The following is a 17,156-nucleotide window of genomic DNA, read 5'->3' as shown; positions in this document are numbered from 1 at the left end:
TTTCTAAGTGAAGTATGCTAGAGAAAAATGAGTATTAATATCATCATCATCATCATCATCGTCATCATCCTGTTGATTGTTAAATTTCTCAAATGGTCTCAGTAACGTCTCCATTCACCATAGCCCTGAGATTTTAGAAACCTCTCTCTACTCGTCCTTCCCAATGATACTGTATTGGAGGCTCTTTCAGGGTCAGGGGAATGAGACCCAGCTTGTTACTGGTTTTGGCATATTAATACACCATGGGGACCTTTCGAGGCTCTCCCATGTGGGCAGGAAACTCCTGGTAGTTTGCCAGGTTCTCCCAGAGGAGAAGTAGTCTATAAGATATCGTGCAGCCGCTCTCTTCCGGGAGCTTGCTTTTAAGTCTCTGGATGCTGGCCGTGGATGGGAATACAGGGTGCTGGGGGCTCCTGGAAGAGAGCGACTAAGAGACTCTCTTGCCCACGCGCCTGGCTGTCCTCCCCAGGGCCCCTCAGAGGGGATGGGCTCCAGCATCCCTCTCTGCCCGGAGCAGATCTCCCCGTGGCCGAAGACCTCCGGAGCCTAGCCACAGCCATGCTCAAGGCCCCTCTCCACACGTTTGGACGACCCTCACATATGAAGGTACTGGCAGAGGAACCCAGGCATGTGGGACTCAGGGCTGAGACCTCCAAGCCTGCTCGGATCAGGACTGGACCTCTTCCACCCAGATTTCCCATTTCCTAGTAGTTACGTGGTCAAACCCAGGGACTGCCCCCGGCGCCGTGTAATCCCATCCATGGCCAGCATCCAGAGACTTAAAAGCAAGCTTTCGGAAGAGAGCTACGCAGAGAATATTAATATAGGAACTAAAAAACCTGAGGACATAGAAATACAATAGAATGGAAGAATTGCGGCTTAAAAGAAATAAGTGATATTGAGACAGGGTACAGACTTAAATTTATAAGATGAATGCATCCTGAAAATTTATATATAGTGTAATAACTATAACACGCAGTACTATAGTATTATAATGTTGAAAGTTGTTAGATTTTTGATTGATTTTTTTTTGTGTTTTATTTTTTTGTGCCACCATTCTGCTGTGCTCAGGGCTCACGCTTGACTTTGTACTTGGGGATCACTCCTGGCAGGCTTGGGGGACTATACAGGTGCCGGGGTTGACTGAGGGAGTACTGCCAGAAGTAATTCCAAAATGAACAGCCAGAAGTAACTCCTGACCATAGCTGGATGTGGCCCAAGAAACAAATAACAAAAAAGGACAAGTTCACTATCACTCTGTCCTAAGAAAGTTGATCTTAAACGTTATCTGACAATCAAAGGATGAAGGTTTAGCTAACCTAAGTCATCATTTTGCAACATATATCTTAAATTTACGCATTTGTAACAGTCTTTCAAAGCGAAAAGTAAGTACAAATAAATTTACACTCTTCAGATATAGTTAACTCTCTGAAATAGCATGGTGAGGCAAATAGTACCACTTATTAGAAGAGAGATATTGCCTTGTCTTTTCAACATGAGGTAGATTGTAATACTGATAAGAGTTCCATCTAACAGAGTAATTAAAGTAATGAAAAATGCTTTTTCATGGAACAGCCTTGTAGTCATCACATAATAAAATTTGAATGTTCGGAATTTCAATTGTATGTATATTTTCTTGGCAGTATTTTTTAAGCTGTACTGTAGAGTTAATCTGCTCAACTGCCTTACTTTAAGAAATTTAAATTTTGTTTTAAATGTTCTATAGCAGTTGCTTTATTAGGGAACAGTTTTGGACATAATGTGAATTTTTATTTTCTAATGCACAAATCTGTGAGAATACACTCTGTCAGTCAGTGCAGAAGACAACTGAGCTAAACTGAACTACTTGGAATACATAAAACTACACATATCCAAAGTCACATCTTTTACCCCTGTATCCTTTCTGTTATGAGTCGTTCCTGTCCACCTGTGATGTCACAGCTTTGTGTGTATAATCAAATGTCTCCTTGACTTCTTTTTAATCATGTTTGCCACCCTTCTGATACGTTGACAAGCAAACATCTCAGTATAGCACTGTGGCACTGTAGCACTGTTATCCCGTTGTTCATCGATTTGCTTGAGCGGGCACCAGTAACATCTCCATTGTGAGACTTGTTGTTACTGTTTTTGGCATATCTAATATGCCACGGGTAGCTTGCCAGGCTCTGCTGTATGGGTGGGATACTCTCGGTAGCTTGCTGAGCTCTCTGAGAGGGACAGAGGAATCGAACCCGGGTTGGCCATGTGCAAGGCAAACGCCCTACCCACTGTGCTACCGCTCCAGTTTTTCTCACCAAATGTATGCTTCTTAGTCATTGAATGTGAAACTATGAGGTTTTTATAAAGTTCCTTTCAATGTGTTTCTGAAAAATCTTGAGTTTGTGCCTCTACTTTCCCTCATAAGCTGTTAATTTTATTGTATAATTTTTCTTAAGACACTGATTATTAGGAATACAAATGTTTAGAGTAGAACTGCTATGTTAGAATTTCTTGAGGGAACTTTAAATACAGATGCCTGGACCTCAAAGTCTATTGAATCAGATACATGGTATTTGAGTTCAGGGCTTGGTAATTTGCAAAGGCTTCAGGGGATTTTTATTGTAGGGAGATGTGAATCTAAGTTCCTAGGAAGCTTTGAAGAAAACACAGACAACTGAACTTTCAATTCAATTTTTGGCAACCTTAAAGACCTTTGAGGAAAATTTAGAGATTTGCTTTCTGGATTTATATACTCAGGTATTTTTTATTTCTTGAATGTGATGAGAAAACTTAGTTAAAACTGTTGTTTCAGAATAATTAATTTTGTTTAATTGTGCTGTATAGAAACTATGCATTGTTAATGGAATTTTGTGTTCTATTTAAAAAATATTAAAGCAAGAAGAAGTATGTAGTTTCTTGCTACAGAGAAGTGATTTATGATAACTGTTATTTAGGTAATTATGAAGCTTGACTCATCTTTGTTGGTTATTTTCAATACTGTAATTATAGCTGCAGAAGTATTTGTTCTTTAACGTAGTGTTCCAGACTAAATACTTTTGGTATAACAAATTTGGAGCAACCTAAATTACTGTTTATGGTAAATACTGATTTACGCCACCATACTTCTGTTTAAAAGTGGAAGACATGAGGTCTAGGCATAAAAATTTATTATGCATAGGTTTTTGTCTTGTCAAAGACCATATACCAGTTCACTTTTTTCTTTTTTTCCCTTTTACCGGGTGGTGTAATACTTAATAAGTACTTGAAATACCTAATAAATACTTGAAATACATTATTAATAAATACTTGAAATTTTATATTACTGAAAGTTTAAAAAGTGGTTTATTAGGGGTAACTTATCAATAACTGGATTATAATAACCATTATTTTTGGTTTCATTATTATTGGTTTCTTTGAATTTACTGTCAGTAAAAGATAATATTTTGTGAGATGGTAGATAAAACTTAACATGGGAAAATCAGTTCAGAAGCTGCATAAGGAGATAGAAGACATGTTCAGACTGGGGAGTGAGAGATGTTCAGACTGGGGAGTGGGTGGATGGCTAAGGCAGGGGACCTTTTGCCCTTCAGCTTTCAGAAAGTACCTCCTCTTGTCCAGTACAACCATAAGACAGTTAGCAAATGGAACCAGGAAACTGGAGGAAGAACAATGCTCCTAGCAAATTTAGAAGGATAGGTAGGACAGATAAAGGTAGAAAGTGCTGGCTTTAAATAGAAGATTAGGGTGTTACTTTAAAAAAACGAAAGTCAATGTAAAGTTTTATTCTAGAGAATAGCATTTTCATTTGCTAATTTAATGGTTTAGAAAGGCTTTTGAGGGCCCTGGGAGATAGCTCAGTGGCTTACAGCCTTGCCTGGCAAGTGGAAGGTGACCGGCTCGATACCTGGTCTGTGGCATGTGCCAAGTGTGGCCTTGGCAGCTTTGATGTATGTGCCTGGCGACTTTGCTCTCAGGGCTCCTAACTGCCACGAGCAGCTTCTGTTTGTGAGTACCACAGCCAAGGGTTTGACTTCTGCTGAGCACCAAAACTAAATGTTGTCATCATGGTCAGAAAGTGTGACCTCTGGTGTGTATCTCTGACCAGAATGTTACAGTAACATCAGCATTAAAGGAGGAGACACTTGCAGAGGATCATGTGTGTGGCAGTGTTTGAGCCGGAAAGCCAGCAAGTAATCTCTGGCAAGCCCTACAACTATGAAATTGGTGAGCACCACAGCTACATGTGTGTATGAGGTCTCCATTGTTGTAACAGCTACAAGGAAGGGAGGGGACTTAAGATGGGAAGTGTTTTAGGAGTGTGAGCAGAGGGAATCGTACCTCAGTGGCAGTGGAGACAGGCTGATCAATCCTATCTGTAGTATATATGCTTTGGAGGGAGAATCAAATTTGCTGGTGGATGTTTCATGGACAAAGGTCATGTGAGCTTCAAAGAAGCAGGAGATTCTTTTCTTTTGAAGCAGTAGTCTTGGGGGTGAGATAGTCAGGACTTTGTTAAATCTAAGGGATAAATGGGAATTTTTGATAAGAGTTGAAGGAATTTTCTGCCAGCACATCAAAGGATCTTGAGAGTGTACAGCATCTACTGCACTCTGTAGTGCTGCTGGTCAGAGTAAGAGGTACTGGGGGCAAGTGGGGCTGACAGTTGAAGGACATTGGGAGACTTAGATGTTTTCTTACTTAATAGAGTTTACAGCATTGTTAGGGAAGATGTGATATGTCCTTTCAAGAGGAGCAGTGCAATTCAGCCTGGTTGTGTGATCATTTATGTTGACTTTCAAGAATGATGTTTAGAAGTCTCCAGGATGTAGGGACTCCTAAATGCAATTGCAAAAATTTACTGCTACAAACCATTTCTTGTTAAAAAAAAAGAAAAATTGATTTATTTCTCTTGATTTTGGTGTCTTTAATATTATCCACACTCTATAGAAGATTTTCCAAGCATTGCGGTTTTAGAATAAAAATGTTAAGTAAAAAGGCAAATTTATGTTTGCATAGTTTGCTTAGTTGTTAGATATTTGTGATGTTTAACATTTATTCTCAATCTTTGCCCCATCCCTCCCCTTTCTTTTTTAATTTTATTATTATTTTTAAATAAATCACCATGAGATACAGTTACAGACTTACAAACTTTTGTGACTACGTTTCAGTCATACCGTGTTTGAGTACCCATCCCTCCACGCAGTGTGCATTCTTCACCACCAATGCTCATAGTATCCCTCCTACCACCCACCACCCAATCCCTTCCCACCCCCTGCCTCTGTGGCAGGCATAGTCCCTCTTACTCTCTCTCTCCTTTTGGGTGTTATGGTTTGCAATACAAGTACTAAGTGGCCATCATTTTTGGTCCATAGTCTACTTTCAGCACACATCTCCCATCCCTAGTGAGTCCTTCAAGCATCATTTACTTAGGGGACCCTTCTCTATCCTAGCTGACTTTTCCCCTAGCATATGAGACTGGCTTCCAAGGTGTGAGGCAATCCTCCTGTCCCTTATTTCTACTGTCCATAGATGTTAGTCTCCTATTGTGTTACTTTATATTCTACAAATGAGTGCAGTCATTCTATGTCTCTCCCTCTCTTTTTGGCTCATTTCACCTAGCATGATACTCTCTATGTTGATCCACTTTAATGCAAATTTCATGACTTCATCTTTTATAGCAGCTGTATAGTATTCCATTGTGTTGATGTACCAAAGTTTCCTTAACCAGTTATCTGTTCTCAGGCACTCTGTTCTCCCTCCACCCTCCCCCCCCCCAGATTCTGGATGTTGTAAATAGTGCTGAAATAAACATATAAATGCAGATGTTATTTCTACTGTGTGTTTTTGCATCTCTGGGATATATTCCCACAAGTGGTATTGCTGGGTCAGATGGGAGCTCAATTTCTAGTTTTTTGAGAAATGTCCATATTGTTTTCCAAAGAGGCTGATCCATTTGGCATTCCCACCAGCAATGAAGAAGAGTCCCCTTCTTCCCATATCCACGCCAACACCGGTTGCCTTTGTTCTTTTGGATGTGGGCCAGTCTGTGGTGTGTGATGGTATCTCATTGTTGTTTTGATCTACATCTCCCTGATTATTAGTAATGAAGAGCATTTTTTCATGTGCTTTTTGGCCATTTGGATTTCTTTGAGAAAGTTTCTGTTCATTTCATCACTCAATTTTCTGATGGGATTGGATGTTTTCTTCTTGTAGAGTTCAACCAGTGCCTTGTATATCCTTGATATTCACTCATTATCAGAAGGGTATTGGGTGAATATCCTTTCCCTTTCTGTAGACTGTCCTTGTAATCTGGTCACTGTTTCTTTTGAGGTGCAGAAGCTTCTAAGGTAGTCCCATTTATTTTTCTCTGTTTCTATTTGCATTTTCCTTGAAGATACCTTTAGCTTCAATATCATGGAGGGTTTTGCCGACCTTTTCTTCAATGTACCTTATGGATTCTGCTCTGTTGAGGTTTTTAATTCATTTTGATCTGATTTTTGTCCATGGTGTTAGGTAAAGGAGGTCTGAGCCATTTTTTTTTTTTTGCATGTATCTGTCCAGTTTTGCGAGCACTATTTGTAAAGAGACTTTCCTTGCTCCACTTCACATATCTTGCTCCCTTATCAGAGGTTTGATGGCCATGTATTTGAGGGTGTGTATAAGGATGTTCGATCCTTACACATATTCCACTGGTTTATGGATGTGTCTTTGTTCCAGTACCATGCTGTTTTAATTATTACTGCTTTATAGTACAGTTTGAGGTTGGGGAAGATGATGACTCCTATCTCTCTTTTTTCCCCAGGAATTGCTTTAGCTATTCATGGGGGCTTCTTCCATATGAAATTCAGGAGTGTTTGATCCATTTCTTTGAAGAATGTAATGGTTATCCTTATAGGGATCATGTTAAATCTGTATAATGCTTTGAGGAATATTGCCATTTTGGCAATATTAATTCTCCCAATCCATGAGCAGGAAATGTGTTTACATTTCCTCGTGTCTTCTTTTATTTCTTGAAGTAGGATTTTGTGGTTTTCTGTGCACAGGTCCTTTACCACCTTAGTTAAGCTGATTCCAAGGTACTTGATTTTCTGATGCATGAGTGTAAACAGGATTGCTTTTTTCATGCCCCTTTGTTTTCTCTCATTATTTCTGTATAGGAAAGGCATTGCTTTTTGGTATTGATTTTATAGCCTACGACTTTACTGTACAAATCTGTTGTTACTATACAAGCCTATTCTAAGAGCTTCATGGTAGAGGCTTTAGAGTTTTCTAGATATAGTATCATATCATCTGCAAATAGTGAGAGCTTGATTTCTTCCTTTCCTATATGGATGCCTTTACTGTCTTATTCTTACCTAACCACTATTGCAAATACTCCCAGTACTAAATTGAACAGAAGTGGTGATCGTGGGCATCCTTGTTTTGTCCCTGATCTTAGAGGGAAGACTCTTAGATTTTCCCCATTGAGGATAATGCTTGGCTTGTGGTAGATGCTTTTGACTAAATTGAGGAAAGTTCCTTCAATCCCCATTTTGGTGAGAGTTTTTATCATAGATGGGTGCTAGATCTTGTCAAATGCTTTCTCTGCGTCTACTGATGTGATCATATGGTTTTTATCTTTTCTTTTATTGATATGATGGATTATGTTGATTGATTTGTGAATGTTAAACCATCATTGCATTCTTGGAATGAATCCCACTTGGTTGTGGTATATGATCTTTTTGATGAATTGTTGGATTCTATTTGCTAATATTTTGTTGAGACTCTTTGCATCCATGTTCATCAGGGATATTTGCCTGTAACATTTTTGTGGTGTCTTCGTTTGATTTTGGTATTAGGGGGATATTTGCCTCATAGAAACTGTTTGGGAGAGTTTCTGTGTCTTCAATTTCCTGGAAAAGCTTGAGGAGAACTGGCAATAGAGCCTCTTTAAATGTTTGGAAGAATTCTCTAGTGAATTCATCTGGACTTGGCCTTTTGTTTTTGTTAAGACTTTTGATTACTGTTTCAGTTTCCTTGATGGTGATAGGTTTATTCAGGTATTTCACTTCTTTCTGGCTCAGCCTTGGGTGGTTATAGGAATCCAGGAATTTATCCATTTCATCTAGATTTCTTGTTTCATAGCATACAGACTTTCAAAGTAATCTCTGATGATCTTTAGAATTTCTTTGGTTTCTGTTGCGATGTGCCCTTTTTATTTCTGATTCTGTTTATTAGGGTTCTCTCTTTCTTTTTTAGTCTTCTTAGTGGTTTATCAATATTTATTTTCTCAATGAAACAGCTCTTGGTTTCATTGTTTTTTTCTTTTTTTGGTTTCCATGTTGTTAATTTCTTTTTTTTTTTTTTTTGCTTTTTTTTGGGGGGGGTTCACACTTTTTTTTTGCTCAGGGTTTACTCCTGACTTTGTACTCAGGAATTACTCCTGGCGGTGCTTGGGGGACCATATGGGATGCCGGGGATCGAACCCGGGTCGGCCGTGTGCAAGGCAAACGCCCTACCCGCTGTGATATCGCTCCGGCCCCATTTTGTTAATTTCTGCTTTAAGTTTTATTATTTCTTTCATTCTTCCTGGTTTGGGCTCCTTTTGTTGGTCCTTTTCTAAGATCTTGAGCTGTGAAGTTAGGTTCTTTATGTGGGCCCTTTCTGTCTTCCTGAAAAATGCTTGCAGAGCTATAAATTTTGCCTTTAGGACTGCTTTAGCTGTGTCCCCCAGGTTCTGGTAGTTCGTGTCTTCATTCTCATTTGTTTCCAGATATCTTTTGATTTCTCCCATGATTTCCTTCCTTGATTTTCCTCAACACTGAGTTGTTTAATTTCCAGGGTGTTTGATTTGATTCTCCATTTCTGTGTGTGATTAACTTCTATCTTTAGTGTATCTTGGTCTGAAAAGAGAGTTGATACTGTTTCTTTCTTCCTGCTTCTGTTGCAGTATATTTTGTGGCCCAGCATGTGGTCTGTCTTGGAAAATGTTCTGTTTGCACTGGAAAGGAATGTGTATTCATATTTTTGGGGATGGAAAGTCCTGTGTACATCTATTATCCTTCTCTCTTTTGTTCCTTTCTTCAAAGCCAGTACTTCCTTGCTGAGTTTTAAACTTGTTGATCTGTCCAGATATGATAAGGTGTTGTTGAAGTGTCCAACCACTATTGTATTGCTGCCAGTGTTCTCCTTGAAGTCTACTAGCAGTTGTTTTAAGCATTTTGTTGGTCCCTCATTGGGTGTGTATATGTTTAGGAGTGTGATTTTTTTCCTGCTGTATAAATTCATTGATTAATGATGCCTTTGCTGTCCCTTCTACTCTTTATGTAGCCTGAAATCTATGTTGTTGGATACTAGTAAGGCCACCCCCGAATTTCTGAGGGAGTTGTTTGCTTGCAGGATTGTTTTCCATCCCTTGACGTTTAGTCTGTGTTTGTTCTGACTGTTCAGATATTTCCTGTGGGCTGCACTATGTTGGGTTCAGTGTTTTAATCCATTTTGCCACTCTTTGTCCCTTAATTGGTGCATTTAGACCATTGACATTGAGAGAGTTTATTGTCATGGGTTTTTTTTTTTTTTTTGCCATCTTTTTGTAGAGGTTTATTGTGCTTTTAGGGGTTTGTCTTGTCTTACAGTAGCCCCTGTGGTCCTTCTTTTAAGGTTGATTTTGAGTCTATGAAGTTCTGTGCTTTTGTTTATCCATAGTATAGTGTATGGTTTCTTCGAATTTGAGTCAGAGTTTAGCCAGATAAACTATTCTTGTTGAGGCGTTCATTTCATTGAGTTTCACTATATTCCACCATTTGGTCTTCTGGCTTGGATGGCTTCCTCTGATAAGTCTGCTGTAAATCTAAGGGATGCACCTTTGCATGTGATTTCCTTCTTTGACCTTACTGCTTGCAGTATTGTGTCTCTATCTGTGGTATCTGTCATTCTGATTATGATGTGTCTTGGAGTCTTTTTATTAGGGTCTTTTTTAGGTGATACCCTTCGGGCTCCTTGGATCTAAATGCCTGCATTCTCTAGCTCTGGGAACTTCTCAGCAATGATATCTTTAACTGTTGCTACTTCACTGGGGTTGCCTCCCTGTCCTTCTGGTACTCCTATGACTCTTATGTTGTTCCTCTTGAATTCATCCCCTAGTCTCCGATTTGCCCTAGAGCTATTTTTGAAGTCTTTTCCCATTGTATGTAGCTCCCTGTATGCTTTCTGTTGCTCATCTTCAAGTTCAGTGATTCTGTCTTTGGCTGTTGTTATTCTACTGCTGAAGGCACCCACTGAATTTTTAATTTCATCAACCAAATCCTTTATTCGTGACACTTATATTTGTAGCTTTCTTATTTCTGCTCTCATTTCTTCCTATATTTTATTGCCTGTCTGTTCCACTGTTTCTTTCTTGTCCTTCTTTAAATTAGTGGATGCCTGTACCACAGTATCTTTGAGTTTATTGAACATCTTAAATATTTAATCTCTGAATTCTTCGGAATGATTGTATTTGTGGATATTCCCTGTTGAGGCTTCTGGGCTTTTTTCTTCATCCATTCCTCTTGTGGGGTTCTGTGCTATTTCTTCATGTTGCTAAGGTAGTCGGTCCTTCCAGTTCACTATCAGCGACCCCCTCTCACTGCAAGGGAAGATTCTAGATGGTCTCACTCGATGGTGGTATCCTTTTCTCCTCTTTAACAATGCTACTTCTGTGGTGTAGCATTTTCTGTGTCTTATGTGATGCCACTAGTGTAGCTTCAGGAGATGTGTTCTTTATTTTTTAAAAAAATTATTTTTATTTTTAAATGAATCACCATGAGGTATAGTTACAGACTTACAAACTTCGTGCTTACGTTTCAGTCATACAATGATCGAGTACCCATCCCTCCACCAGTGCCCATTCTCCACCACCAGTGATTCCAGTATCCCTCCCACCACCCCTACCCCATCTTCCCCACCCCACCCCGCATTTGTAGCAGGGCATTCCCTTTTTCTCTCTTTCTCCTTTTGGGTGTTGTGGTTTGCTATAGGGGTATTGAGTGGCCATTGTGTTCAATCTATAGTCTACTTTCAGCATGCATCTCCCATACTGAGCGGGTCCTCCAACAACAGTTTACTTGGTGTTCCCTTCTCTATCTGAGCTGCCTTTTCCCCCAGCATGTGAGGCTGGCCTCCAAGCTGTGGAGCAATCCTTCTGGTACACATCTCTATGATTCTTGGGTGTAAGTCTCGTGTTCTGTTACTTTATATTCTACAAATGAGTGCAGTCTTTCTATGTCTGTTCCTCTCTTTCTGACTCATTTCACTTAACATGATACTCTCCATGTTGATCCACTTATATGCAAATTTCACGACTTCATACTTTCTAACAGCTGCATAGTATTCTATTGTGTAGATGTACCATCGTTTCTTTAAACAGCCATCTCTTCTTGGGCACTCGGGTTTCTTCCAGATTCTGGCTATTGTAAACAGTGCTACAATGAACATACAAGTGTAGATATCATTTCTACTATACTGTTTTTTGGCATTTCTGGGATATATTCCCAGAAGTGGTATTGATGGCTCAAATGGGAGCTCAATTTCTATTTTTTTTCCTTTGGTGTCACACTCGGTGATGCACAGGGGTTACTCCTGAACTGCACTCAGGAATTACTCCTTGGGTGCTTAGGGGACTATATGGGATGCTAGGAATTGAATTCGGGTCGGCCACATTCAAGGCAAACGCCCTACCTGCTGTGCTACCATTCCAGCCCCACAATTTAATTTTTTGAGAAGCCTCCATAGGGTTTTCCAAAAGGGTTGAAGCAGTCGGCATTCTTACCAGCAGTGAAGGAGGGTCCTTTCTCCCCACATCCTCGCCAGCACCAGTTGCTTTTGTTCTTTTGGATGTGGACCAGTCTCTGTGGTGTGAAATGATATGTCCTTGTTGTTTTGATCTGTATCTACCTGATGATTAGTGATAAAGAGGATTTTTTCATGTGCCTTTTGGACATTCAAATTTTGTCTTTGAAAAAGTTTCTGTCAATTTCATCACTCTATTTTTTGATGGGGTTGGATTTTTTCTTCTTGTAGAGTTCAACCAGTGCCTTGTATATCCTTGATATCAGCCCCTTCTTTGATGGGTTTTGGGTGAATATCCTTTCCCATGCTGTAGATCTGCCACAAGCCTATGGCAAACATTATCCCCAATGGGGAAAAACTAAGAGCCTTTCCTCTAAAATCAGGGACAAGAGAAGGATTCCCACTCTCACCACTTCTGTTCAATATAATACTGGAAGTACTTGCAATTACTGTTACTCCAGAAAAAGATATTAAGGGCTTCCAGACAGGAAAGGAAGAAATCAAGCTGTCACCATTTGCAGATGATATGATACTATATTTAGAGAACCCTAAAGCCTCTACCAAGAAACTTCTAGAAACTATATACTAGTATAGTAAAGTCACAGGCTATAAAATCAATACCCCAAAGTCCATAGCTTTCCTATACACAAAAAATCAGAAAGCAGAAAGTGACATGAAAAAATCAATCCCATTCATGATCATGCCTCAGAAAATCAAGTACCTCGGAATCAGTTTAACTAAGGAAGTAAAGGACCTGTGCAAAGAAAACTACAAAATGCTACTTCACAAAATAAAAGAGGACACGAGGAAATGAAAACATATCCCCTGCTCATGGATTGGGAGAATTAACATTGTCAAAATCACAATACCCCCAAAGCATTATACAGATTCAATGCGATCCCTATAAGGTTACCCATGACATTCTTCAAATAAATGGATCAAACACTCCTGAAATTCTTATGGAACAAAAAACTTCCACAAATAGCTAAAGCAATTCTTGGGAAAAAGAAGATGAGAGTCATCACCTTCCGCAACCTTAAACTCTACTACAAAGTGGTAATAATTACAACAGCATGGTACTGGAACAAAGGCATAGTCGCAGACCAATGCAACAGGGTGGAATACCCTTACACACACCCTCAAATATATGATCATCTAATCTTCGATAAGAGAGCAAGAAATATGAAGTGGAGCAAGAAAAGCCTCCTTATCAAATGGTGCTGGCAACACTAGACAGGTACATGCAAAAAAATTGGCTCAGACTTCTACCTAACAGAATGCACAAAACTCAGATAAAAATGGATTAAAGACCTCAACATCAGAGCAGAATCCATAAGGTACATTGAGACATGGATAGTACCACCATCTCCTTTGTGCAAAATTCTACTTCACAGAGCAGGGAGAAAGGTGTGCAAAGTTCAAGTTTAAGAAGATAACTTTCAGGATGACCACCAGCTGGGAGCTCTTTGGCACTATTGCGGCAACGTGGGAAATGTCATCATTGACAACATCGACGAGGAATATGATCGACTGATTCAGCACAGCCATGATTGTGCAGAAAACGCCGAGAGTGGGAAAGCCATAAACAGACACCTGTCTTCGGAAACTCTCGAACTTATTCGACAACGTGGTTTGGCACGAGCCTCAGGCAACCACAAGCTCGCAAAGCTGTGCAGAGAAGCCATAAAGGAAGACCTGAAAGAGAGAAGAGCACCAGTGTTGGCTGATGTGGCAGAAGCCGGGAGAAGTATTCACAATGCTCGCCTGTCCTTCGCCAACTACAAGACCAAGATGACTGCCCTCTGACGTCCTGATGGAACTATCACATCTTCCAGAAGGGCAATGGAGAGGATTATTCACAACTTCTACTCATATCTCTTTGACAGCCACGTCCACCTGCCCACATACCAAATTCCACAGATGGATATATCGTTCCCAATGTCCTCCCTTCTGAAATCTGACACACCATTTCCTCGGTAAAGACACGTACAGCACCCGATCCAGACAAGGTCAGACCTCAACACCTGAAGAATCTGCTGCCAGTACTCGTCAATACACTGGCTCGGCTCTTCACATGCTATCTGTCTGAATGCAAGGTTCCGTCCCAGTGGAAAACCAGCAGGACCGTCCTGTTGTACAAGAAGGTAGATATCCACAACATCGGCAACTATCACCCAATCTGCCTGTTGTCCTTCATCTACAAGTTGTTCACTCGAGTCATCCTGAGTACAATAGGCAGAACACTAGGCGAAGGACAACCATGCGAGCAAGCCGGGTTCTGTAAAGGATTCAGTATGATACCATATCCACAAAGTGACCAAGCTCATTGAAGTTTTGCGGGAGTTCAAGATGCCGCTCTGTCTAACGTTCATTGATTTAAAAAGAAGGCCTTTGATTCTGTTGAGACTGAAGCGGTCATCGAAGCCCTGGCCAAACAGGGCGTTCAAACTCAGTACATCAGGATCCTCCGAGAGCTGTATTATGGATTCACCACCAGGATCTCACCATTCTACAAGGAAGTAATCTGTTGCCTGCGTGCCTGGCTGTTTTCCCCAGGGCTCCATGAAGGGGATGGGCTCCAGCTTCCCTTCCTGCCCCAGCAGAGCTCCCTCAGCTGAAGACCTCCAGAGCCTTAGCTACAGCCATGCTTAAAAGCATGTTATTATTTATATTTTTGAATTTTAAAATAACATGGTGAATTCATTCATAGGTTACTTACCTAGTTTCTTGTTTATTATAGAATTTTGAGCTAAAAGTGATCTCTAAAGAAATACCTTAAAGGCTAATTTAAAAAAATGTATTGAGTATGTAAAAACCATTATCATGAAATTAGACTCTCGTTATATCTTTCTATGACTAAGAATTTTTTTCATTCAAAATATAATTTTATTTTATTTCCCTATTTCACTTTGATGTTTTATTCCACTGTGATGCTTGAATTATACTAGAATATTAACACAAGAATTATATTAATTCACAGATAAAAACAGAAGAAAATATACTCTTGTAAAAGTACCATACCTTGTCTCTTTTTGTATCTTTTGTTTTAATTCTTCTTGATTGTATATAGTGAATGAGCTCCAGTAATTAATTTCGAATACAGTGTGATGACTTACAGTGAAGAACAATCCTCTTTCACTCTTGGTATTTGCAAGTTAGAAGTCCAATAGCATTTGACTTGTTTTCCCAATAGTTTTTATATGCCGCTTTGTTTTAAAACCGTGTTTTTCTGTTATTGAGGAAATGTATTTGTTTTACAAAAATCATTAAGATTATTAGTACTTATAAAGAAAAGGGAGTATGTAAAAATCTAGACAATACCAATATTTAAATATTTAAGATGTATATAACTAAAGAGGATTGGGCACAAAGATGAAAAGAATGTTTTAAGAAGGTAGGAAGACATGTTTTGTGTATTGGTCATTAAAAGGTCATCCTTCTCCCCCTCACCATCACCCCCTCCAAAAAAAAAAAAAAAAGAAACTTAAAGGAGAAGGGGAATCTCAGAATTTGGTGAGTCATTAGTGGTTGCCAAGGTTACAAATGAATGAGGGGGCCAGAGAAATGGTCCAGTGAACAAGGCGCGTGCCTTACACACAACCACCAAGGGTCAGTCTTTGCTACCACATATCCCTGAGCACAGAGCCAGGAGTAGACATATGAAACCATATGAAGCCCATATCTTGTCTATGCCTTGTCTAGCCAAGAACAACATTGAGTGTGATACAAAAATGAACCAAAATGAATAAAGATGGATTTTTATGTGTTAATATAAAAAAATCAGAATGCTATAAATTAGAAAGCTGTTATAAAATAGTGTTTGGTGTTGGCTTTATAGCACATGTACTTACATATTATTTTGTGTTTATATCTTTAAAAAGTTTTCAAATACAATAAAATCAAAGCTTTATTTATTTATTTATTTATTTATTTATTTATTTATTTATTTATTTTTGGGTCACACCCAGCGATGCACAGGGGTTGGTTACTCCTGGCTCTGCACTCAGGAAATACCCCTGGCACTGCTCAGGGGATCATATGGGATACTAGGAATCTAACCCCAGTCAGCCGTGTGCAAGGCAAACGCCCTACCTGCTGTGCTATTACTCCAGCCCCTAAAATCAAAACTTTTAATCAGTAGCATACTATGTGTTCTTGGCCCTTATTTTTGCTAATTTGTAAGATTAATCCTATTAATGTACATAGCATTTTTGATGTGTCTCATTAATGTATGAGATTCTATTCTATAATTACATGAATTTTTTAGGGGGTGTCACACCCAGCGATGCACAGGGGTTACTCCTGGCTCATGCACTCCTGGCCGTGCTCAGGCAACCATATGGGATGCTCGGAATCGAACCTGGATCAGCCGTGTGCAAGGCAAACCCAACCTGCTATGCTATCACTCCAGCCCCTATGAATTTTCAACTTTGGTAATTTCTTATCACCTACTGGTGGGGGAGAAGAATGAAGATGAATAAATTTCTGTTGTATTTGACCATTAATAAATGGTGATCTTATTAAGGAATTCCAGGGGTATGCATAGAAGCATTATGTCAGTGTTGAAAACAAAGAAGAGATAAAGACTGCAAGTGTGGACTCTCAGAGAATGCATTAATCCATCTGCTAGTATTCTTTGAAGGTTTTTATTACTGAAGTGTGCATCATTTGTACTTGATATTGAAGATGTTAAGTATGAACCACATATTTTTGTGTAACAATTTACCCAGAATCAGCCATTTTAATTAATGTAATAAATTGTGTAAAACTGAATACTTAAAGTTCCTGAACAGGTTAAAGTATGGCTAACTGAAGGCTCTAGCACAAGAGTTAATTTTATTTCTTTTCTTTCTTTTTTCTTCTAAAAGTCTTGGCTACTTATGATTCAGCAGACAGAGCAGCTAAGTAGGATAATGAAGACCCATGCCGAGGATCTCAATTCTGGACCCCTTCACAGACTCACCATGATGATCAAGGACAAGCAGCAGGTGAAGAAAAGTTACGCAGGTGTTCACCAGCAGATAGAGGCAGAAATGATGAAGGTTTGTTTGTTTTTTTGTTCCGAAATTTTCTTAATTTTATCTTAATTTAAAATTTGCTGAAATAATTTATCTTGACTGGTATCACTTTTGGAAAGCAAATAGGCTTCACCCCTGAGCACTGCCAGGTGACTTAACAGCAGAACGAGGCCTGAGCAGGTACTCAGGTACTCCTCATTGCCAGGTCTGAGCACTGGCCGCCAGGGCAGTCCCTGTGTGACAGCACGTACAGACTCTTGTCCTCAAGCAACCAAGGTGGAAAACGGGACTGGAGAGAGAGTGGGCAAATTCAGTAGAAAAAGTATTGGAGAGGGGCCGGAGCGATAGCACAGC

General features: G+C 39.5%; 1 protein-coding gene across 1 annotated transcript in view; it reads left to right on the top strand.

Annotated features, from left to right (window-relative positions):
* FER (FER tyrosine kinase) overlaps positions 1–17,156 on the top strand; it is a 445,847-nt gene that overhangs the window by 68,617 nt on the left and 360,074 nt on the right. The window contains exon 4 of the mRNA XM_055144946.1: positions 16,653–16,826. Coding sequence (XP_055000921.1) covers positions 16,653–16,826 — 174 coding nt within the window. The remainder of the gene's footprint in view (positions 1–16,652; positions 16,827–17,156) is intronic.

The sequence above is a fragment of the Sorex araneus genome, chromosome 1 (genome assembly GCF_027595985.1).
Source record: "Sorex araneus isolate mSorAra2 chromosome 1, mSorAra2.pri, whole genome shotgun sequence".
Lineage (NCBI taxonomy): Eukaryota > Metazoa > Chordata > Mammalia > Eulipotyphla > Soricidae > Sorex > Sorex araneus.
The sequence above is the reverse complement of the archived record's forward strand: the minus strand, read 5'-3'. Positions and strand labels throughout refer to the sequence as shown.